The sequence below is a fragment of the Semicossyphus pulcher genome, unplaced genomic scaffold (genome assembly GCF_022749685.1).
Source record: "Semicossyphus pulcher isolate SPU_LCO1_2020_fin unplaced genomic scaffold, fSemPul1.0.p SCAF_2, whole genome shotgun sequence".
NCBI lineage: Eukaryota > Metazoa > Chordata > Actinopteri > Labriformes > Labridae > Semicossyphus > Semicossyphus pulcher.
The window spans coordinates 18,026,251-18,049,852 of NW_027211693.1; the positions used below are offsets into that span (position 1 = coordinate 18,026,251).

Below are 23,602 nucleotides of genomic sequence, written 5' to 3' on the forward strand. Positions count from 1 at the left end.
CCAAGGATTGGCAACAATTGCAACTAAAATGTTACGTAACAGACATGGTAAACACCAGCTAAAGGATTGCTGTTTTTTTTAGGGTTTAAATGGCTTGTAAAACGTAAATAATGAATCCAACATTAATATAACCAAAAGTTACAATTCATAAACCCAATCTCAAGCTGAAACCCTCTGAATTTGAGAGGCTTCTTTTCTTTGGTAGGCATCACTGCCATCCTGTGGCACATAACATGTATTGCAGAAATGTAGGTCTATAAGCTCTTTTAAAATTAAGAGGCAGTGGACAATAAACGGTTTCAGCATTTTAATGCAAACGTAAAAAGTATTTTTTTTTTCAGCCAAGTGAACAAATCTTGACACAAGTATTCTTTCAGAACTCTCGACATGTATAAAACGTATTTAAATAGGCAATAAAAGAAGCAAAACGAACAATAGTAGAACATCACACTTAAAAAATGTAGAGATAGTTTAAGATTAAAGGCTCATTTGCAAAAGGAGCAGGCTGGGGCTCACAACGAAGTTTTTTGAAGCACCATTGGCATTTCAATCAAAATTATTTAATGAAAAATGCCCCAAAACAGAAACAAGTGTGTGCAGCCACAAATGCTTGATAATCAGTGTCACACTGGAAGAAACATTCTTTAAGGGTGGACACCGCAGCTTTTACCATCTTTGCATTTAAATACAAGAAAGACATATGAATCACTGCCAACAGAAACCTGCTGAGATTTCATAACAGCACTGATCATAGCTTGAGTGAGTTGACCTCTATGATCTGCTGCAGGATGTTGTCTACATCGCTCGTCTCCATACTGATGCCAGCCAGGTCCAGCTGGGGCAGGAGGGCCGTGAGAAGCACCACAACGTTGTTACGGATGTCTTGTAGATTCTCCTCTGCCGATCTGATGACATAACAGCTGCATTATTAAAGCTATCAAACATTTCAGTCCCCGGGGAGATTTTTATTCACATGAATATATGGAAAACAATAAGGGCTAAATAAAGGACATGACTCAAATGTTTTTGGAGAGGTGAGAGAAGACAAAACAGACGAGAGTTGACATTCATGCTCAGATTGTTTGGATGGTTTATCTGTCTTTGGTCTCTGCACACTAAAGTAATCCTGCTACAGGAAATGACTTCAACACCAAGACTTCATACCGTGGGTTTAAAAAAACAGACATTTTATATGAAAGCCAGCAGCAGCTTGTCATGCTTGGTAGGTCTAACTCAAGCCACAGTCTGGACTGATGCACATGTTCAGACATTTTTTCACGTGAACTTACCTTGTCTGAACACTGGTTGTTTATTAAAGCTACAGACACTGATTTTTGATTCACTTTTCCATGACCATCATGTTTAAACACAAGCTTTGCCTGAGTACCAAGCAGTTCACTGACTTGAGCTAAGGACAAATACAAAAAGCAATGAAGTAAAAAGTGGTTAAAAAGATCCTTTGATTATACTACAGCTAGTGGGAGCTGTGAACTAAATGTGCATGTTTTTCTTGATTACACACCTGCTGTCCTCACAGGACTCGCTGTCACCGATCCTGCTCTGAGTTTCTGTCCTCTCCTTCCAGGGTCCGTCCTGCTCAGGCTGCTCCTTTGACCCACAAACAGATCTCTGACCCAGGACCATCAGCCCCTGAAGTGCTGAAGTCTGAGCCTGGCTGCTGGATGAAGAAGAGCTCTGAGACGGAGAGAAGAAAAACCCAAAGTCAAAAGTGAGTTCTGTGTGGCTAACAGACAGACTAAATATGATTTGCTTGACAGTTTTCATTGAGTTTTATTATTTAGTATCTTTACAATGAGTTGAATAGATTGGGTATAAATTCTACTGACCTCCGCCGTGTCCGTCTGGCAGCCGACCTCTCTGTGAACTGTGGATGACGGCGGCGTCTCCAGCTCTCCTTTATTCTTCTCCTTGCTGCCATCAGCCTCTGTCATTGTGCCCTGAGTTGTCTTTATGACTTCCAGACCTAAAAGCCTCTGTAGCCTCTGGGCCTCTTTCTCCAACCCGGCCAGCTTCTGCATGTTGGCTTCCCGGTCGGCCCCTTCCGCAGTCTGAGACCTGCTCACTGTTCGACTGAGTGGAGAAACCATCACCGTCTGGGTGGAGGGGAGTGGGTGGGTGCGGGGGAGGCAGGTAGGGGGTCGCTGTGGAGTGTCACCTTGTTTCTCCACTTTGCTGTCCTGCTTTGTCTTCTCAGGTGTTTGCGTTTGCTTCTCAGGATTTATCTTTTCTCCTGTGTTTTCTGAGCCAGCTTGCAGCTCCCTTGGGAGACATGTCTTCTTTTTCACAGAGTAAAATAACGATCCCAGTTTCCTTTTGAGGCTGCAGAGAACAGAAAATAGTCAGTTTGGATGAACGCAGTGTGGAAATTTACATGCAGACACACTAAAGATCCTTGTGACTGGTTATCAATAACATTGCACTGTCAAAGTTCTGACATTCAGCTCTGATTATTCTCCATGTTAGCTTCTAGGTTTCCTGGCTGAAAATGATGAATAGATGGTACCACACCCATGACATGCTGACACTTATCTCATATATTTTTGAAAAATAGTGAAATTACCTCCTCAAGCTGTTTATTGAAATCAGTGATAATGCATTTATAGATGTATATCATAACTGTATAACCGGGAAGTACGACAGTGCTAGGGTATTAAAAGACACTTCTCTATTTAACTGTCAGACCGTACAATTAACAGGATGTTCAACATCATGTGAGTTATATTTACATAATGGTATAATAATAGCCTATCACATGCCGCGATGTTTTTCTTACCTACTGGAGCCCGACATTACAGTTATTTGGTTCTTAGGGTAAGGTTTTGGGAAAGACAGTAAGGGGTTTGAGCCCTTAAAGGGCTTTGAAGGGAGAACTTTAAAATCAGGGCTTATTATGGTCACAAATCCCCCAGAAGTAAAAAAAAACAAACAAACATTGCAGTCAAACAGACATACTGTATTTGTCCAAATATTAGACGACCCCCCTTTTCAAGACTAATTTTTTCGATAAAGACTTTTTTAAGACCAAATTTGTTTTTATAAAGAAAACTATTGTATCTTATCTTTTAAATAAAATCAAACTCCAGCTCCAGTGGTATATATAATGGATGGATTAACTAATGAAGTGAGGTCTGAGCACTCTTCAAACTCCTAGATGACAGCTCTGGTAACGGGCAGACCTTCGCTACGCTTCTCAGTAACATACTCACACACTCTCCTGTCAATCTCTTGGAAGCGGCCGCTTTTGAGGACCACGGTACGACTTTCTCTGTTAGCATCTGTTAGCTAAAACTGTTAGCATTTTTAACGATCTTTTTTTCTTGTCTGCTTGAGAGTTGTTTAATGACTCTGCTGCATTGATAACCATTATCCTAAAACTAGCATCGTAACTCCGCCTCCGTTGTTGGTCAACTTGGCCTTCTTTTGAGCCACTTTGTTCCGGACGATCGCAGTGTCTCTCCGTCTTTCATCCCCCTGACACTGTAGTTGTGAGGGAGGGCTGGCCTCAGTTATGAGGGGTACACTCGCTTTACAGATAAGTAGCGCCATCTACTGTTGTGAGCCTACTGTATATTGGCATTTAAGTCTGGACCCCAAATATAAGACGATCCCACTTTTTCAGATGAATGTCAAGGGAAAAAAACACATCTTATATTCGGACAAATACGGTCCAATATTTTAGACTTTTTTTTAACTGATCCAGCTCCCAGTACAGTACCCTGAACGCACCACTGTGTCATTGAGCCTCTAAATGGTGTTCATTGGGAATTAAAAGTAGGACTTATATTTGACTTTGACTCATAAACTTGCATGCAACATATCCCACCTTAACGTGTTAATGTACTCCTCTTCTCTCTCCATCGCCTCCATGTGTTCCTCTTGTCTTCTCTTGTCACCATGCTCTTGTCCTGGTGTGGCTCGTGTCTTGTTTTTAAGGACCCCGTCTCTTTCAGTGGGCTTCTGAGTGACCTCAGCTGTGACCGGACTCTCTGTCTGTGCATCATCATCATCTGCGTGTGTGTCTGTCGAACAATCTTCCGGGTGATCTGCGTTTGTCTGATCTGACTCTGGTGCGTTTTCCTCTGCGTGGTAGCGGTCTGCTGTTCTGTGGCGACGTGGCGTGGGTGTGGATTGGAAGGTGGGCTGGCTCGGCTCTGATGAACTGCGTGAGAGGATTTGAGGTTTTGCGTCTTCATTTTTGAACGCACACACCTGCAACACAAACAGCCAATGATTTTTACTCTTTATAAGATATACCCAGGTAGCTTTATTAATTTAAAGGTGCAGAAAGTTTCACAAACCTCCAGTGATTTCTCTCGTTTTCTGCTCTTGGGATGCTCTCTACGGGAAAAAACAGAGATTAAAGAGTTGACAGAGACTAAACACATGGTAAGGTTTAACTCTGAGTTTTATTAATCTCTTAATCCTTAATCAATTTGCATTTATGAATAACATGTAACCATGTTTTGAAGAACTGGCTGATTTCAGTGCTGATTACTGTCAGGCAAAGTTGAGCAAAACTACACTTTTCTCTGCTTTTTAAACACACAGTCACATGGACAACCAACGGAAACAAGAGTGTGAAACTAACAAACCACAAAAGAAAAAAAAAAATTGTACGTGGACCCACAAAGACATGTAGGCCTGCCGAAAGAGCAGCGAAGTGAAACAAACAGAATTTTAAATGGTCGAGAGAAATGGGAATTTACTGCTTCTTGTGGCTTTTCTGGTAACTGGGTGTCAACAGCTCCTCACTGTCTTCTGCTTCCTCTGGTGTGGAGCAGCTTCTGTAACACAAAGAGGCCTTGTTTAAACTCAACTACTGTTAAATATAGGCTCCGGGCCTTCCTGACACGCACACACACACACACACACATGCACTCACACATACACCCCCACTTACATGCACTGTATCTGTTACGACCTGTGTGGATGTGAGTCACTTCACTGCTTTAAGTTATGAGGTTTTGCACCACATATCACTTCATTTATATCACCTCATTTTAGTGCATTCAGATGACACAAGTCACAACATGAGTTTAACACGCACTAACTTCTACATCCCTTCACGTAAACAGTGTCCCCAAATCTGCCTGTTACTAAAAATGATAATAATGCATCAAAGCAATTATAATAAAACCCACCTGTATCGTGGATTGGGGTTCTGACTGCAGTCCCAGCTCTCAGGAACCACTTTGTAATGACTTCCAGGGACGCTTCGCCACTTCAGGCACTCCTCACACTGTAACCACACAGGACTCCTGCAAATACAGAAGAACATGTATGAGAACTGTCTGTACACAGAACGTTGTTGTTGAATTAATGTTTAAAGTGCTTGCAAATAATCCTAACAAATCTGAATATACGTGTATGTCTGTTTGAAATCTACATACAGGATTAAACATTTATGTTTTGTAGATCCCCTGAATACTTTGTTTTTCTCTTTTAAAACCAGCAGCGTCTCAATTCTCTGGTTTCAAGCTAACCTATTTTTACTTTCAGGTTTAATTGACAAGTTCCTACATGCATGAGTTTAAACGGACCTGCATCTTCCTATATCATCCTTATCCATATAGACCAGAGTCTATTTTGGTAGCTGAATTTGTTGAAATTGAACTTGTGTTTTTCGCACTTTAGAATTATGATGATAAATTTCATGAACAGTTAGTTCCCACTGAGCAATCTCATTGGACATTCTATAAGTGCTAATACAGAACTGAGAACAACCTCAATGGGACTTTTCACTCTGTGTATCACTCTGCCTCAGCCAAGTGTTCTGAATACTGTTAATTAACATTACAGCAGACCGTGTATGTCTTCATTGATCAAACTGGTACCTCTGAATCACACAGCAGACTCTTTTTCACCGGTTGATGATGAATTAAAACAAACAGATAAATGTACATGATCAAAAACAGCTGATCTGTGGCAACCTGTAGACACAGAGTGCAGGAGGATGTTGGGGTTGCTTTGCAACAAAACTCCAGTTTCAGTTGTGGAGCTAGCAGTTGAGTTGTTGGAGCAAAATATAATCTGCTGTTGATTATTACTTTTTACTACTATTTGCCACTTGTGTAACTGTTGTATAAAAGCAATATCACACTCAAAATCATGATGTTGTACTGAACATTATCACAGCTTTGATTATCTGTTACAACCGAATCACAGCCGTGATGATATTTAGTTGAAAATTCTGTCTCTCGTCTCAGACTGTGTTTGTCTACATTAATACAGCTGGTACCCCCAATCACACAACAGACTCTTATTTCACTGGTTGATGATAAATTAAAACATATAGATAAATGTACATCATACAAAGTAGCTGCTCTGTGGTAACTTGTAGACAAACAAGAGTGCAGCAGAATGTTTGTGTTGCTTAGCAACAAAAGTCCGGTTTCAGTTAAGCTGTGGAACTTGAGTTGGTGGAGAAATAATTATCTGTTGTTGATTGTTACCATTTACGACTACTTGCTCCTTGTGTAACTGTTGCATTGTTGCATAAAAGCAATATCCCTCCCGAGGTGATGTCATATTGCTTGAATAACAAAAGGTTGCTCCTGTCACATTTTTTGGAGCCAAGTTATGAAGACATTTTTTAAGTGTAAAAAAGGATCAACACTCACTCGGCAGCTTCACACTCTTCTTCATCTTCATCTCTGTCTACAGCCTGAAACTCTCGCTCTCTCGCCTTCTTCTCCGTCATCTCTTTCGAGTAGTCGTTGAGTTTCAGGCCCAAAGCACCCAGGGTGAGTCTTGGGAGAGAAAAAAGGAAAGAAAGTGAATATAAGCACAGGGGTAGTAGCTCATAGTAGCATAAAACTTCTTCTGTGTGTCTTATACCTGTACTCTTTGGTGTATTCAAAGTCCTGCTTGTTGTGAGCAGGTTTGAGGAAGTTACACTCGATGACACCGATTACTCCAACTCCTGACCTTTGACCTGAAGTCTGTAGGAGAAAGTGAGATGTAAACGTTGCAGGAGTCCATTAATAATACATTTGGAGATATAGTTAAATCTTTTACTTTACCTTCAGTTGGCAACCAACTTTCTCGTAGGCTTTGATCAGTCTGTTCTTGTGGTACATCATGATGCCATAGTGGTCTCTGTTTTTTGGGTTCAGCCCAAAGGTCACCTTCACCTTCTCTCTCTAACAGACGTCAGTCAAGGTTACTAATATTAGCACAGAACAGTCGCAGGTTTCAGAATGAATTCAGGTACTTTAACAATTTTGCAAGATGAAGATATCAAAGGTGAACAGAAGCAAAAGTAAAATTTAATCTAAATTATATGGTTGATACCAATTAAAGGGGTATTGATGATCAAATAAATATCCCCTGCAGTTATTCAAACTACAATTATATACCAAAGGGGAACATTTGATGAAAATGAATCAAGTAAAAGTAGCCCTGATTTTGCTTTTAGCACCATTCACACACATAGGAAAAAACACATATTGTAGGGATACACTGAAGTGGGGCTTGTACACGTCATGCTCAATGTGCGTCAGCCTCTTTGACACCAGCTTAGCCAAAATCTTCTTCCCCCTCAGTATAATCTGTGTCCTCGGCTTCAGGTACAAGATGCTGAGGTACTCCTGAGACAAACACAGAAACACTTCATGTGTGAAATAAGTAAGAAATCAGACATAAAAAAAAACTCCTTGATTCTGATTGGTTAATTACAGCATTCCGAGGTCTGTTATTTCTCGATAGCAGACTGTTGCTATAAAGAACAGACCATTACTAGAGATGCGGCTCTAATCACACAATTCAGAGGACTAACTGTAATCATATCAATCCGCTGAAAGGAGTCTGGTATATTTGATGTCGGTCTGTTTACAGAGGAAAAAAAAGAAAAGACAAAACAGCGGAGAGAAAGCAATAAAGGTTAAAAGATGCACAAACTGTCGGCTACGACAGAGAGATCTACGGAACTGAAGACGGCACATGAAGTAAACATTAAACAGAACAGAGTGTGGGATACGTCAGTGTTTAAAGACGGTGAACGGAAAGATAATGTCAACAGACTGACAATGACGAGACAGAAAACCTCATTCAGGTGCTGCACTGATCCCTGCGGTCCCGTTCAGCTTGTCCTCGATAACAACCTGCTCACTATACATTATCACTTACTTATTAACATTTTCTATATTTTAGTCTGAAGGTACATTATTAAAAAAAAGTTTTTAAACAGAAGTCAATTATTTTAATCTAAATATGAATCTTATAATGATAATAAGATTGTCTGAATAGAGGTTGGATTTAAGGACCCACTGTGTTCGCATTTTGCTTTAACATGAAACTGGGGCAGTGTAAGAAAACCACAGGCATGTCTCCGGTAGTGACACTCTGGTTTCTACTTTCAGCTGGTACACACCTACAACCAGCCACACACACTTTTGTTCATCTCACACTTGTAAAGGCTTAACCACCACCACTGCATATCTTACCCCGAGTTCTGCTCTAACCTTCATTCGAACCAGTAACCCCAAAACCCTTAGTGTCTCAGCAAGCTCAAATATTGATATATCTGTTTTGGTGATTCCGATTTTTTTTTTTTTAAATTACTTAAAGTTACATCTTGAAGATTTCCCTCTTGTCTCTTTAGTGCCACCTATGGCGATAAGCGGTAACTGCAGGTAGGTCTTATTTCACATTGGTTTACTTGACAGTTTGTCTGAATGTCAGTGTGGTTATGGTTTCTTTGTTCTTCAATTTGCACTGTCTCAGAAGTCTCACCGTCTGTAGCCATTTATGGTAAATGGACTGTACTTATATACATATATATGCTTTTCTAGTCTTTGCGACCACTCAAAGCTGCTTTTACACTACATATCATATTCACCCATTCACACACTGATGGCAGAGGCTGCTACGTAAAGTGCCCAACTGTCAATCAGATATCACATTCATACCCGTTGAATACCCTATGCCACCGGGAGCAATTTGGGGTTCAGTGTCTTGCCCAAGGACACTTCGACATGCAGCCTAAGGGAGCTGGGGATCAAACCTCCAACCTTCCGATTGAAAGCCGACCGACTCTACCAATGAGCCACAGCCGTCCCGGCCGTCATTTCGACATTAAGTCGCACAAGGACACAAAGGACAAGAGTGTGTCCTCATTTAAGGATGGATAGTCACCAAACTCATACGAATTTATATTAAAAAACTTAGATAAAAAAATTCTCCACTTTAATTACTGCAAACATAGAAGACTCTCAGCATAAATGTCATCTTTTACATCTGATGGATATTTTCTACAATACTTGATTTAAAAGACCAGTTGACATAAACGTGTCCTTTTCCCAACTGTTCAAAAGTATTGTGTTGTGTAAAAGTAAGTATTGAAATTACCAAAATTCATTAATAAAACCTCCATTCTTTAAATTTGCAGCGATCACACAGGTCACACGCTTTTTCTCCACTCACCCTGAGGCTGTAGTGCATGTCTGGAATGTTCTGATCGGCTCTCAGGGATCCGCTCCTCCTAAGACCCTTCTTCAGGTCCTCAATCTGAATCTCCGGTAAACGGAAGTCACTCACATCCATCTCAAAGTCGATCTCCGGCTTTCCATCTTTGGCCCTTCAGGATGACATCAAAAGCTGCGCTTGTTAAAACAGGTTAAAACACACTTTAGATTGCTGCTCTCAGACTCACCCAAAAATAAGATCAGACAGACTCACTTGTTTTAAAGTGGGTTTTTCATGTTCAGTCAGCATGATTTCATGTGGTTAATGCAGTACTTAGAATTAGTGATAATGATCAATGTGGAAAGCCTTTTTTGACTCCACCGTACAGAGGAAACACAAGCAAAGAAAGCCTGAGAAACTCCTTTACATGAACTGTTTCTGTTAGCAGAAAATACAAGTTCATAGAACTAAGAGAGCCACGATTTAAGGGTCCTAAATGTTCACAGCTCATCATATGATGATACATTAAAGCTATTTTAATTTGTGTAGTTTTGCATTGATTTTTCTTAAAGCTTGTACAAACAAATATCGCATGTGTGTTGCTGCTTATGCGTATTTGCCTGTCTGTGCTTGAGTCCGTGTTTGCATACTCACCAGGCTCGCATGCTGAACATTAGCCTCATACAAACAGCAACTTTTGGGTGAATATAAACTATAGGAATAGTTCAAAATATGGGGTTATTTGCTTATTGGCTGTGTCACTGAGTTTAATGCGGACCAATACCTTGTCTCCTGTCTGTATTGTAGTAATGAAGCTACACCCAGGAGACGGTTAGCTTAGTAATAAGACTGAAGGCAAGGGAAAGTAGCTAGCCTGGCTCTGTACTAAGGTAACACAATCTGCCAACCAGCATGTGTACAGATAATTAGCAAATTATATTTTGTTGTTCACTCCCTACAAAAACCAAAGAGTAAAATGACAATTTGCGAGACAAAACATGCTAACAAATAAGCTAGCAAAAGTGCTAGAAGCATTTTGACAGAGCTAGGCTAGCTATTTCCCCCTGATTTTAGTCTTTATGCTAAGTTAAGCTAACTGCCTCTTGCTAAGTCACATTTTAAGCGCTGGATACAAAAGTGGCATTCTTTACATCTAACTCTCTGCAAGGAAATAAAAAGCACTGGTGAAAAAATATGTAAAATAAGTACATTTAGGATGAGCAAATGTGTCCCTCTGACCTGCGGATGTTCCAGATTAATATCTTGGTGCCTTTTTTGCAAGGAATGGAGTCAAAGTGAGCGTGTATCTGCTCCTGGGAGGTGAGGATGGAGTTTTGTAGGATGGCAGCCAGGCTGGCCTCTGAGTCCTCCGTCACCACCAGAGACTGTTACACTGAGTTAAGGCTTGGACATAAAGTACAATGCAAGGCGACAAAAATTAAAAATCATTTTTTTCTGCTGTAATTTGCCATGAGCCGGGTTTTGATGATCACGATGCCCCAGCGTTTCATGAAGGATATTGGTTTGCTGGTTGAATGGGACAATGGGGACGATGACGGCCTGGGCCTTGATGTTTTCCAGGTACGTCTGAGACAGCATGCCCACAGTCTGGCAGCCGCCGTTCTTGGTGAAGATGAGCGCGTCCCGGCCCAGACGCATGGAGCCAGACTTGAAGCCGTTCCCGTACACGCCGATAGCCTGCTGACTGGCCTTACCGGAACCCTTTTCTGTAAAACCAAAGCTGGGAAAAAATGGGTGAAGGGGAGAGTTTGTTTGTGCGTATAATAGCGATATAACTTTTGATTATTTTCATAGTAGAATCATCATCAATCAATAGTCACTAAGATTATCAAACGTCCAGCAGAACATGAAAATGCCCGACATTTTCTAGAATCTGTCTGCGTATTGCTTCTTTTAGTTTCAGTCTCTCTGTGTGGGTATGCGTATATGTATTGTATATAGTGTGTGGTAAGATAAAAGAGACCAAGTACAAAATCTAGTCTACACACGCTCTGTGGTTTAAATACAGAGGAAGTTAGCAGTTATCAGAGTGTATGACTGCTTGAAACTTGATGTGTTTTTATTTTCATGTCACGTTAATCTGAATATGCATGTGTGTGTCTTACCTGAGCATCTTGTGCAGTTTGTTGGGGGTCATGCCGCTGCCATTGTCAGTGAAAGTTAGACAATGGTGAGCGCCTTCATCAGCTACATCTATCCAGATCTGTTTGGCCGTCACACCAGGATCGGATGCATTGTCTAAAACATGACAGAAATAGGCGAATTAACAACAGGAAAAGAAAACTTACAATTTACATTTTTAATCATAAAAATATATAGGAAAAAAATTGCCGTCTTTTATTCTGTATACAGAAAATAAAAGTACCTGGAGTTACTAATAAAGTCAATAATGGCTCTGTTATATTTGCATTTCCCAATAAACCATGATGGTGCAAGTCAGCCGGCATGCAAATATCAGGGCTCTGAAAGTAAAGTCGCCTAACAATTCAGCCATCTTGAATTCTAGTCTTTACACCCTCTGTTCTGTCTGTAAATGTTATTATATCTTCTCTGTAAATATTGCTAATTCCTGCAGGGAGTTTAAATTAATTAAGATAAGTATGATTAGATCACTACATTTTTGGCAGAAACAGTCTCTCTAAATCATATTGTAATCATCATAGATGCTAAAACGCACATTTATTTCTAGTTTTAGTTAAGTAGTCTACATTATGCATCTGTTTTTAGACTGCTCTAACCCCTGCACCTCACACTCGAAATAATCAATAAGCTAAATATATATATGCATATATTTGCATATCACATGTCGGGCTCTAGTTATATTTACTATATACTGTAACATATAATGTCAGAAATAGAATTTGCTGCAGGGTTATTATGATCGTCTAGCTCTTCCTGCATTATTAGATAACTTCTTTTGAAGAAACATTATTTGATCAAAACGCTAATGTGTAAATTTCAGGTGCAATGAAATGATCCGAGCACACCTGCATTTAATGAGTTCAGTGGAACACACTCTCACGGTTGCTGTGTTTGATAAATGTCATCAGCCAACAGTCAGCACGTCTGGACCAATCAGAGAGCACAGAGTGGAGGAACGGTAATGTTGACAGCCCAGAAACAGACGCTTTGTATCACGTGGAAGTACAACTCATCAAGCGATTCACCGGACTCTGATCATCCAACAAAACTTGACCAGTGTTTACATTAGTTACATTTCCTGGAAATAACTTCAATATACACCACAATAAGCGTAATTTTCATTACTTAACTCACTTATTACCAAAACAATGCTGTGAAAAGACTGACAGACATTATGTGCAGCATTAAAGCCGTTGAGGGTGTGAAAGAGGAAGTCCATACGGTCCATTTTACCACCAACACAAACTTCAGTTTACAAACAGACAAACTGTCTGGGTGTGACAGAAGGAGAGTGCATGAAATGAAACCATGAAGAGTTGAAACAGAAAGCGCACCGAGGCAGCAGCTGCACGTATAGGACCACTGCATGTGTAATTACAAGTTTTCATATCGTCTCCTACCTATTAACTCTGCCACCGCGCTGAACGGCCAGGTATGACTCGTAGAGTTGCTGTTCAAGAAGGTAGGACTCATCTGGAAAAAAATAGAAGGCAGTGAATTAGTTTCGGTTATGATTCTTCTCTCTCTGCAGCTAAAATAATTCTGCAAGTAAATTTTGTACAGATAAAAATGTGAACAACATACGGAACTGAGGCGAATCCCATGCTCACTTAACCTCGCCATGTTTTACCGCTGACTGTTTTCCTCTCGTGCTGTTGTCCGTTTTCTGCGCACGAGCACGTAAAGCACACACAAGTCATGTCATGCAACGCTTCTGTGTACAACGTAACGTCATACACTTCACAGGAAGTCAACCGACAGACTACAGTGGGTCACGGGAACATTCTAAATGATGAATGAAATTATTTATATTTGAGGATATGATTTATTTAACAACATTTCCCTTTGACGTTGCTCTTTCTTTTTCTCAAACACTCGTTCATTAAACCTGTAAATACATCAAGGTGTTCAAACAGAACGTGACATTCACTGGCCCACATTTTATTGTGAAAGTGTGTCATTAACAAAAACACGCGTGAAAAGTTTCAGAGGATGCGATAGGACAATAAACTGTATAAATAATGGACGTAGTCTCAGTGACGTCACCCATTGGTTTATGAAGAAGCGTTTGGAAGCCCGAATTGCGCCGCCGCTGGGGGTCGCCATATTGGAAATGCCAGAGACGGCTAATCTAGAGACGGGCGAAGAGGCGGAGCGCGACCGAGCGAGCTCTATGGGCGGGCCGCATGAATCAGCCAGCTTCGGCTATGAAGCTAGGCTATATGCTCCTCAGCGTAGCTAACGGTTATTATCCATAGACTGTATAAATCATGAATGAGCTGGTTTGACTTTCCCAGGAGGGGATTCTGTCGGTGACTGACTGCAGGTGTTTAGTTATCAGACTAAAGAAGTAGCGGACTCGCTGCTCGCTTGCCCGGTGAGAGAGCGGCGAGCCTACACGTAACGGGAAACGTAAAAGAACCGATCTCTTCATCACTACGGTCCGCTGTAATCTCTCCGGGGAAACGCCAACAACTCCTGACTCCTATTTACTGACCTACGATTAAATAAATAAACACTGCACAGGCTAACAAGCAGCTAAAGGGAGCACAGTATACCTGCTACTTAGTGCTAAAAAATATTTCAATACAATAACACTAGCATTTAACTCACCGAAAAGCTGGAGCTCAGACTTCTTGCACGGCCATGAAGTTCCATAAATCCCACAGAGAGAGATTATTTGTCCAAACTTTGACTGAAAAAATCCCCAAAAGTCTCCAACAACACAAACAAGTGAAGTTAAGCTCAGTGTCTGTGTTGACGTCTAGCAGACAGCCAGCAGGATCCACCTGTCAATCAAGTGATCCGGCCCCTGTGATTTAAGGCTTAATATAATTAAAACGAGTGTGTTATAAAAAATTCACCCCCCGTACAGTTATCCTGAACAATAAAATTAGCTATTTATAACAAAACCGTTTTTTGTACCAGGCTGTAAACATGTTTATTTCTGCTGTAAAATGGGCATTTTCCCACCTGCTGTAATGTTATTTCTTGTTTTCTGGAGCCAGCCTCAAGTGGCCACTCGACGAACTGCAGTTTTTTGCACTTCCGCATTGGCTTCATTTTTTTCAACACCGGAGGTTGCCGCTTGGATAGGACGTGTGCCTGAGGCTGGAGCTGCTAGTCAACCCCAAACGAACTTGTCACTCATAATTATGGCTTTAAAAAGCAGGAATTTGCACGGAGGCTGATTGTAGAAGTCAATAAAACAGCAAAGCAGACTTTTTAAACCAATTCAACTACTTCTTGTATAGTTTCGCATCTCAAATATAACATACTAATTCAGTTTCAGGCTAACCAGGTGGCTTAGACGTACACATATTATATTTTATGTTTTATTTTACATTATGCTATAAAATATGTCAAGTTGTAGCTTTAAGTAATATACAGTATTTCGGGTTTTGTTTTGTCATTTCATAGCTTGGTAGCCCTGCTTTCCTGTTCCAAACATGTGTCTATTTAAGACCCCAAGTGAGAATCACAGGTCGATGGTTAATGTTAAACAAAGTGTAAAAGTAGCATAAGAAGATAATTCATAAAGTCAGTAAAATCAATTAGTAATGCCACTTATATCTCATTATAGACAATAATTAAGACCAAGGAAGACAAAAATGCTGAATGTACTGAATTGAACAAACGTGTTTTTATTGCTTTTCAATCAAAATATAGAGAAATAATAGGTAGATTACCCAGGTTTGACACTGTTTTTAAGTAAAATAGTACATAACATGTTGAACAACCTGACTAACCAGATTCCATTAGAAAGTTGCAGATTTTTAGGGGCCTCTTTAACCCCGCCCCAACCCCTGGGGTCTGAATGAACACCTGTCCTCTTTTGACATGTCTTGAATCTTAAGACTCAGCTAGCAGATGATGTGATAATTCCAGGAATTGTTTCTGCAAACTGACAAAACTTTGTCCATTTATTTGATAATATTTTTTACTGCATGATGATGAAATTTGTGCCAGGTTCGCAGCATACTCCAGCAAGAGGAAGAGTGAAAATAGGTCCTTAAATGTCTGGCACAATGCAGTTCAGAGCAACAAAGTTATATTCAATATTATAATCTTTTAGTGTTCTATGTTGCTCCATACAAACAAGATGAGACAAAATTCCCATTCTCAAGTTCAAATGGAAAATATTTAAAGATTAAACATTGAATACTGTTGTACAAATATGATGGCACTTTCTTACATCATACCAAAATAGTAATACTGCGATAATTGCTGTAAATGCAATCACTCAATCCCTGGTTGCATAAAATAGTCCCCATCGTTGGTCTCCGCTGTTGGAACGTCCCAGTTTTTCTCTCCATCCACTTACTATTGCAAAATAGTCCTCTTCAGAGAATTCCTGCAGGGGTCGGAGGCAGGTATGTTGAGTGCAAGACAGTACAACCTTTTAATTCTTAAACAAATTCTGTGTGTGTGTGTGTGTGTGTGTGTGTGTTTGCTCATACCTCGATGAATTCATTCTTGATTGCCTCTGCTCTCAGCAGCTCTGTCTTTATCACCTGGATGAACTGGGCTGTCCTGTCCTCTGCCTGAACATGAGAGAAACCAGCTTCCTCAATGAACTACAGGAGAAGAGACAAAGGATGAAGAAGAATGAGCACCACCTGCTGATGGATATTAGTAACACATACACAAAGCACACAGTCACACCATTTGAGCTTTCTGTAGAGGAGAACATTTTGACTCTTATTTCTCCTAAATTTAAAGTATATCATATTTTATCAGTGCAAAAAATTGTCTGTATTTGTTTTTATAAAGTTTCCAGAATGATTACAAAGGTATAAACTACATTTACCATTAACATAATTTTGAAAAAATAAACTATGACATAATATGATCGATTACAATTTTAAAAAGGAACAAATGGCAGCCTGGAATATAAAGCCAGGTGGCTTCTGTTAGATTTTGTGGCTGATATTAATATTTCAGATTTAAAATATAAGATTAAAATTCAACAACATTTGTTTAGCATAAACTCATAGATAAAGAGTTTTGATAAGGGTCATTTGGATGTAAATTGGGACGGAGGCGAGCACTGAGTTGTTTTAGTTGAAATTCTGTCTACTAGCAACCACTGCAACAATCCTAAAGCAGCTTCACGGCAGTTTAACTGATATTTTTAGGCATTTTTTCAGATATGTGACGAAGCAAATTCTTGACAATCATCTTTTATCCACTCTCCACATACCCCTGTTTTTAGCATCCACTTCCCTTTTTTCTTACAGCTGTATTCTTGTTTGAATCGTTACATTTCCCTCTCAACAGTTTAGAGAGAGCGCAGTACCGAGGCTGCCATCAGCGTCGCCATCTTGGATATAGCTTGGTTTATTGCTAACCAAGCTAGTAATTATGGTAGTTTCCTGGGGTTCATATGTTAATTATACAATTATGTAAATCAGTTAATATATTGATCGGCGAGCTGTTTTTAACATGTGTATTTAACATGTTGAGACTTTGTCTCTAGTAGACTCTATATAATTGGCGAATAATGCTGTAGGACCTTGTTCTTTCCTGGCATAAGACAATATGACAGACTAGCTAACGTAACATAGCTTTGCACAGCAGTCAGGACGAATGAGTGGGCCATTTTAAATTTTAAAAAGCTTTTCATCAGTGCTTTCTGGTGGACAAACAATCGTGACATTGGTTATATATTCTGTGAAACATATCTGTAGCATCTCCATGTTTTTCCAACCACCACAAATGCAAAAACCATTATATCAATCAAATGCTAATATCTGTGGATATAGGGTCCTGGTAGATTAATTAGTTTAGCTGATTGTTTAGTTTGTACAACATACATTGATCTCAGTTAAGAGAGGAGGTGCATTGCATCAGATTTAGCTGATTAGCTAATTTCCATCTGCAGTCCCTGGGCAGGTAGACACACAAGCAATACAGAGTACAATTTTCAATTAGGAGATACAGAATATGATAAAGAGATAATAAAATCAGATAGCAGCATCATACCCACGTTAGCCTAAGACCGAGCACCTCCCAATCCTCCCTCCACTCCCACAAATAGCATACTACCATATGTACCCATACCCACCCACTCTCTCTCACACACACGCACACACACCAAATAATTGTCTTCTGTGTACAGTACGCAATCTTGTGACAAATGGATACCTAGACATTATCAATCAAAATGAATGCACACATGATTAGTTTCTCAGAATCAATTTTTTCAATTCAGTTTCATAATTTGTACAGGTTTTCAAATCTGTGAGGAGCTTGTCCAGTCCTTTATGGCCCTAACTGAAAAGGCAGATTGTGCAAAGGCAGTAACTCGTTTTGGAATACAACACTGCCCCCTAGAGGTTGACCTTGTAGCCCTGCTCATCTTGAGGGGTGGAGGTGAATAATTTTAAAAACCAAACGGACAGATGAATACATAATAAAATGTTCAAAGTTTAACATATTATGCCCAAGAAGTAATTGCCACATAGTTTAAAACAATCCGGGGAAATTAAATGTTTTAGCTTTTTACTTTGAATATAAAGTTAATAGGTATCTAGTTAATGTATTGTGTGTTAGAGTGAGAACAGACACAGTGAACCAGGGTCTCTGCAATAGTTTGTGTGCTAATCCTCTTGTTACATATTGGTAAAGAGGACCAAAGAGCAGAACTTCCCATAGGCCAGTGTAGTCCTTTCACAAATGATAATACATAATTAGGCTCGTCTATATGTTTACCTTGCCGTACTGTGAGGGTGTATAGAGGACGTAACCTCTCTGTTTGACGTAGGCCTCGAACACTGGAGTCCAGGGCTTCTCCCCGCAGCAGTAGTCACTGATAAGCAATTTTCCACCTGGTTTTAACCATGACTGGACACAAAGAACAAGGAGTATTAAAGAGTATGTCAGTTAAGGCTTTAAAATCAACAAAAAGGAAAATGTAGACTTAACACTACTGTATTTGAAATTACTCACATGGAAGCGTTTGAAGAGGGCCAGTTTGTCGTCTATGTGCAGGATTGTGTCTCTGCTGTATATCACATCAAAGGAACCTTCTGGAAAGGTCCTTTTAGTGGCATCAGCCACCTCAAACTGGACCTGAGGAAGATCACACAACATTAGCATATTTATATGAAAACATAATTCGGTTGTGTTTTCACAAACAGGATAAAGAAGCATTTAGACATACTGATGGCAGCTTTTCTGTGATTGCCCGATCCATGGCGATGTCCACCATGTTGTCTGACAGGTCCAGGCCAAGCACCTCCACTCCAAAAGTCTGAAATGTCACACACAATCATCACTCATAGTCATTTGATAATGTTAACCATTATGAAATCCCTCTTTTATCTTCATTAGTATGCTAGATTCCTAGGCTCTTACCTTTGCCATGTAGAAGTCTCCACCACCAATGCCACAGCCAACATCGAGAACCTTCTGTCCGGGCTTCAGGTTCAGCATGTCAACAAACTCCTGTTACCAAAAAAAAAAGGTACTTTCTTTAGTTAATTTAAACCCAAAGAGATAAACCTACATAGTAATGTTTTGCAGCATTCAGTATCTCCATTGTTAGGGGCAAATGAAGAACTGACCATATTCATAGCATCCATTTTCCTGTTATGTCGTGATAGCAACACTATTTAGCCACTTCCTAGCTAATATAGGGCCTAACCGTTAGCTAGAAAGTGGCTGAATGCTAACATTACTATTTGATAGTGTTTCACAATATTTTTGCATAAATTCTTATCCAACAGTAGTAAGAGAGGTTAAATGCTAACATTGACCATATTCACAGAGGCCATTCTCATACAATGCTGTTCAGCCACCGAGCTAATATTAATGTTAGCTAGAAAGTGGCCGAATGCCAACATTACTTTTTGATCGTGTTACACAAGGAAAAGCATAAATTCTTAGTGAACAATAACGTTAGTAAGAAAGTGGTTGAATGCTAAAATTAGCCATTGTTTAATTGTACAAAACAGGTTATCAAATATCTTATCTCGTTTTATCTTTAAATATTGCCCTTTATCCTTTGGGATTTTAAAAACCAATTGTCTTTTCACTTGTCAACCAATGTGAAGGTGGTGAAAAGATAACAGGTGCAGCAGAGGCTGATGGGAATGTTAACTAAATATAGAACAAACCGGGATCCCCAAAGTGATTACAGTTAATTCTTGGGATGGCTTTAATTATATCAATCCATTCAATAGTTGATATTGTATCAATACCAAGGTGGTATACCTGACTACATATATTTTATGCTGTTGTTAACCTTGTTTACTTTGCTAGTTGAGTTTTGCACTTTAACAATTGTACTGCTATTGTATCTGTTCTACTGTGACTGTAAGATTTTCTTATTGATTCCTTCCAGCAGAAGTCTTTGTTGTTTTCAAGGCTTTACTTTACCTTGGTGGTGCTGGGCCCGCCTGTACTGACATAGCCAGCACCGAACATCTTCTCATAGCGCAGGATGCCCCGGTTGGTGTACTGCTGGTTATCCAGAAACTGCTGGAAGGTAGTGAATCCGTTCTGTGTGCTGGAGGAGCGGGGAACTTTCTCTAGCAGCCAGCAGATCTGATTTGGATTGTTTTTCATCTGTAAAACAAGGACAACGAGGACATGACAGAAAGAAAGGAGACGAGACAAGGAGCGGAGGGAGAAAAGAGAGGGTTAACTGCACATCCTCAAAGAGGTTACAGTTCTACTCATAATTTCAGGTGAGTTAAATAAATATACCTCAATATAGGCCTGAACTTTCTTTTTCAACACGATGTCGTATCCACAATGTTGGTCCCCCTCTGACCCCTCCACTTGTACTGATGACACCATGTGGCTGTATTGTGCCTCAGTGCGATAGCAGGTGGGGTTAAAATCCCTTTTCGAGTCACCTATGTAGAAAGGTAAGAGTTATTATTCATCCAAACATCCATCCATCGCATTGCTCTATCATATATATGTTCAGAGGCTTGAATTGAATGTGAATCTTTGTGCTTTTAACTGGTTACTTTTGTCAGATTCAGTTTGCATCAATGCTTCAATCAGTACTGTAATGAAAGAGAGATGTTAAGGTTTAATTTTAACTTCTTACCTGACCGGTGGTTGCAGGACTCTCTAAAGAAAAGGAAGCCACCAGGCCTCAGCCAGCCCAGTGTCTTCACTATGAAGGCCTTCAGCTCGTCGTCACTCAGGTACATCAGCAACCAGTTGGAGAAGATGAAGTCAATGCTAAGAGCAACATTAAATGTATATATTAAAATAATTAAAATAATGTATTTCAGAGTGTAAAAGAAATTTTGTCATGCAACAACGAAGTATTTCTTGGCCTTCCCTAGAGATTTGTATATTAGTTAGGGAGTTAGTAAACTATAGTAATCATGACACGCACCTGTTTTTGGGGACATTCATCTTTGTGACGTCAGCTTGTAAAAAGGTTGCGTTGCTGTGGTGACCATTGTCCTGCCTGTTCCTCTCCACGAAGCTGTCCATGAAGTCCACAGCCGTCACATGACCGGCCCTGGTCAGCAGGTGGCTGGTGTAGCGACTGTGGACACACAAGTTGGTATAAATCTACAGTTTTCTTTTATCGGATCACCTGAATTTGAAAATTCAGTCTTGATGCAGTTTATTTTGCAAATCTCCTGAAGCTTGGATCCTAGTGGAGAAATAAAGCCCTGTTTTCCCAGATTCCCAGATTTAGTCTTATAGAGACAGATGTTCCCTCAGTCCTAGATTGGATTCACGAGCATATCATGTATTATCCACAGTGAAAACTCTTCTTCAGATTGCTATAACAGAACTTGACCTGGATTTCTCTCTTTGTAAAGAGTATAATTGGCTCTGGTTTAGTAAGCCAAAAAGTTTTACCCTCCATGCCTGGAAACCTGGAGCCCTAAATGAAATAGAAACTTTGAAAACGCTACTCACACATCTACAACTACAGAGAGTCTAAATGCAGCTGTGTGCTCACCCGATGCCAGCTCCCAGCTCCAGCACTCTGCTGCCTTCCAGGCAGGGCAGCATGGAGAGGATCTCGGGCAGCTCATGCTGAGTCAGCTCCCTTGCTCGAGAGTCCAGCATCATCTCCTCCACTGTGGCGCCTTTAGAGTGCTCCTTCCAAAACTCTGTCATGTTATTACGAGCTGCGAAATGACACCAATATAGCTATTAATACAATATTCGTTATAATAGAGACGTCATTTTCTTAAACTGAGAGCAGGAAACAACAGAGGATTTGCTGGTCATACTTTTCTCTGGAATATGTGGCAAAGTTCAAGGACCCCTGTCTGAATCATCTATCACATAGTTCAGGACAAAAACACATATTCCTCATGTTTATCTTATCAGTTTTATGTGACATGTTAAGAGGCGTACATTGTGCATCTTAGCATGTTTTTTTTTTTGTTTAAAGAGAAACAGATTAAATTTGTGCTGCATTCATTTAATGTAAAAGTTAAAATATAACTTTTGAGCTAATTTTTTTTTAACAAAACCACAGAGACAAACCTGTCTGGGACACAGATTAAGCATTAGTCAGACAATCTTTTAACAACACAGTGTGGCACATTAACAGCGACTGCTTTGTAAAGTTTCCCCAGAAAAGTTTTCTACTTCATTGTCTTGTTTTGTATCTTGTTGTCAGTGTATATGTAGTATTTGCTACTTCACCGACACAGCAGGTTTTACTTGCTTTGCCAAAAGGGAGATTCATGCTTAACAAGGTAAATGTTCAAAACAAACAACTTTCCAGAAAACAAGGAATCCATTGGTCTGTAAAGTGCAACAGAAAATGATGTAATAAGCCTCAGGGCATGATGCAATGATGTGCTGGTGGTTACAAAAAAGTGTGTGTACTTAAAAAACAATATTACAAGCAGTAGCTATAAATCATGATTATAATTAATCAAAGACAAACTTTTCTCCCTCAAACTTACCTTATCTTCAATTGCAATACATGCACAGACATCCCCATAAATCAGGCTCAGCTAACCTGCCAGCAGCACTTAACAATGCTCACTAACCTCTAAAGTCAGATAAAGAGGATTTGTGAGTAAAGTAAATACCCGTTACACACAGAGTACAAGGATGCCCGCAGGTTAACATGGCAGCACACAAAGTTACAGGGACCATTTGACAGCTGTCAGCTCAGTCAAATCACTGACACATTCCAGCAGAGCTTTCACAGCAGGATTACCTCCACAGGCTGAGTGAACAGTTTGCACAAAACAACATGTGGCAGCTCCAACAGAGTCCACAATGCACCAGGCTTTACCCCACAATTCAAGAAAACCACGAAAAAACTCTCTAAACTAAAGAAACAATATGTTCTCTGCTCATACCTTTCTCCATGGTGGTGGTCTTTGGTTGATTTGAACTTATTGTACACTTATTGTACACTGCACATCTACTTTGGTAATTAACTTCTTAATTACAAGACGGGGACTGCAATTAACCCCTCTGACAGAGTGCAGGCTTCCCTCTGTGTGGGGGCTCTTTAAATAAGAGTGCGCGTGGAGTAGATGGTCGCCAGGTAGCAAACAGGTCATGAGGATGCGTCCAATAAGAGGGGAGCGAAAGAGGGGGGAGTGAACATGAATAATCGTTTGGGGACAAGGATCTGTGCACTATCAGAGGCACATTTGAGGGGGGGATTCCCCTGACAGCGTGTATGCACTAACCACCACCATAAACGAATAATGTCAGAGTTTTCAGACGCAGATATGTTAGTGTCAGGGAGGTACACTCACTTCTTTTGGCACAATGGTGGAGTTATGCAGCGTTGTGCAGCGGTGGTCGGTCTCCTAGCGATAGCCTCCCTCACCGGCTCGTCTCTGTTGTGCTGACGAGGAGGAAATGTGTCGTTCAACGCGCTTATTACGCAACATTGCCTCATCATAGTGCAGCTGAAACCTGCGCGATGTTAAGGTGGAGAGCAGTGATGGCGTATCCGGAGTCTCGTGGAACCTAAACTATGAATTTTATTGACATTTTTTATCAGACGAACAACGGCACGAGAGGAATGGTGACGCAAAACGACTTT

General features: G+C 40.2%; 2 protein-coding genes across 2 annotated transcripts; both read right to left on the minus strand.

Moving 5' to 3' along the window:
- Positions 1 to 299: 299 nt before the first annotated feature.
- LOC138598120 (MORC family CW-type zinc finger protein 3) lies at positions 300 to 13,245 on the minus strand. Its single transcript, XM_069669820.1, has 17 exons — positions 13,174 to 13,245; positions 12,990 to 13,062; positions 11,553 to 11,685; positions 10,947 to 11,167; positions 10,666 to 10,813; positions 9,445 to 9,598; positions 7,482 to 7,610; positions 7,044 to 7,163; positions 6,859 to 6,962; positions 6,642 to 6,770; positions 5,163 to 5,279; positions 4,728 to 4,805; positions 4,320 to 4,359; positions 3,845 to 4,230; positions 1,848 to 2,340; positions 1,523 to 1,695; positions 300 to 905 (listed from the first exon to the last, which is right to left on the minus strand). Exons 1-17 carry the CDS (start codon positions 13,210 to 13,212, stop codon positions 749 to 751), a joined length of 2,694 nt encoding a protein of 897 aa, XP_069525921.1. The 5' UTR covers positions 13,213 to 13,245; the 3' UTR covers positions 300 to 748.
- A 1,990-nt stretch (positions 13,246 to 15,235) lies between these two features.
- Positions 15,236 to 22,665, minus strand: pmt (phosphoethanolamine methyltransferase). Its single transcript, XM_069670427.1, has 12 exons — positions 22,626 to 22,665; positions 21,533 to 21,704; positions 20,951 to 21,106; positions 20,654 to 20,790; positions 20,302 to 20,453; positions 19,972 to 20,160; positions 18,949 to 19,038; positions 18,755 to 18,844; positions 18,541 to 18,663; positions 18,304 to 18,435; positions 16,050 to 16,166; positions 15,236 to 15,943 (listed from the first exon to the last, which is right to left on the minus strand). Exons 1-12 carry the CDS (start codon positions 22,663 to 22,665, stop codon positions 15,833 to 15,835), a joined length of 1,509 nt encoding a protein of 502 aa, XP_069526528.1. The 3' UTR covers positions 15,236 to 15,832.
- Positions 22,666 to 23,602: the final 937 nt, after the last annotated feature.

What these genes read in the sequence shown, in the direction of transcription:
- LOC138598120 (XM_069669820.1), bottom strand. Translation starts at nt 13,212, where the DNA reads ATGGCGAGGTTAAGTGAGCATGGGATTCGCCTCAGTTCC. An exon ending in AAGTTGGTTGCCAACTGAAG is followed by an intron (nt 6,963 to 7,043) that starts GTAAAGTAAAAG and finishes TTTCTCCTACAG; the next exon opens with ACTTCAGGTCAAAGGTCAGG. An exon ending in GAGTCCTGTGAGGACAGCAG is followed by an intron (nt 906 to 1,522) that starts GTGTGTAATCAA and finishes TTATGTCATCAG; the next exon opens with ATCGGCAGAGGAGAATCTAC.
- pmt (XM_069670427.1), bottom strand. Translation starts at nt 22,665, where the DNA reads ATGTTAACCTGCGGGCATCCTTGTACTCTGTGTGTAACGG. An exon ending in TTGTACTCTGTGTGTAACGG is followed by an intron (nt 21,705 to 22,625) that starts GTATTTACTTTA and finishes GTCATTTCGCAG; the next exon opens with CTCGTAATAACATGACAGAG. An exon ending in GCGGGCCCAGCACCACCAAG is followed by an intron (nt 19,039 to 19,971) that starts GTAAAGTAAAGC and finishes TTTTGGTAACAG; the next exon opens with GAGTTTGTTGACATGCTGAA.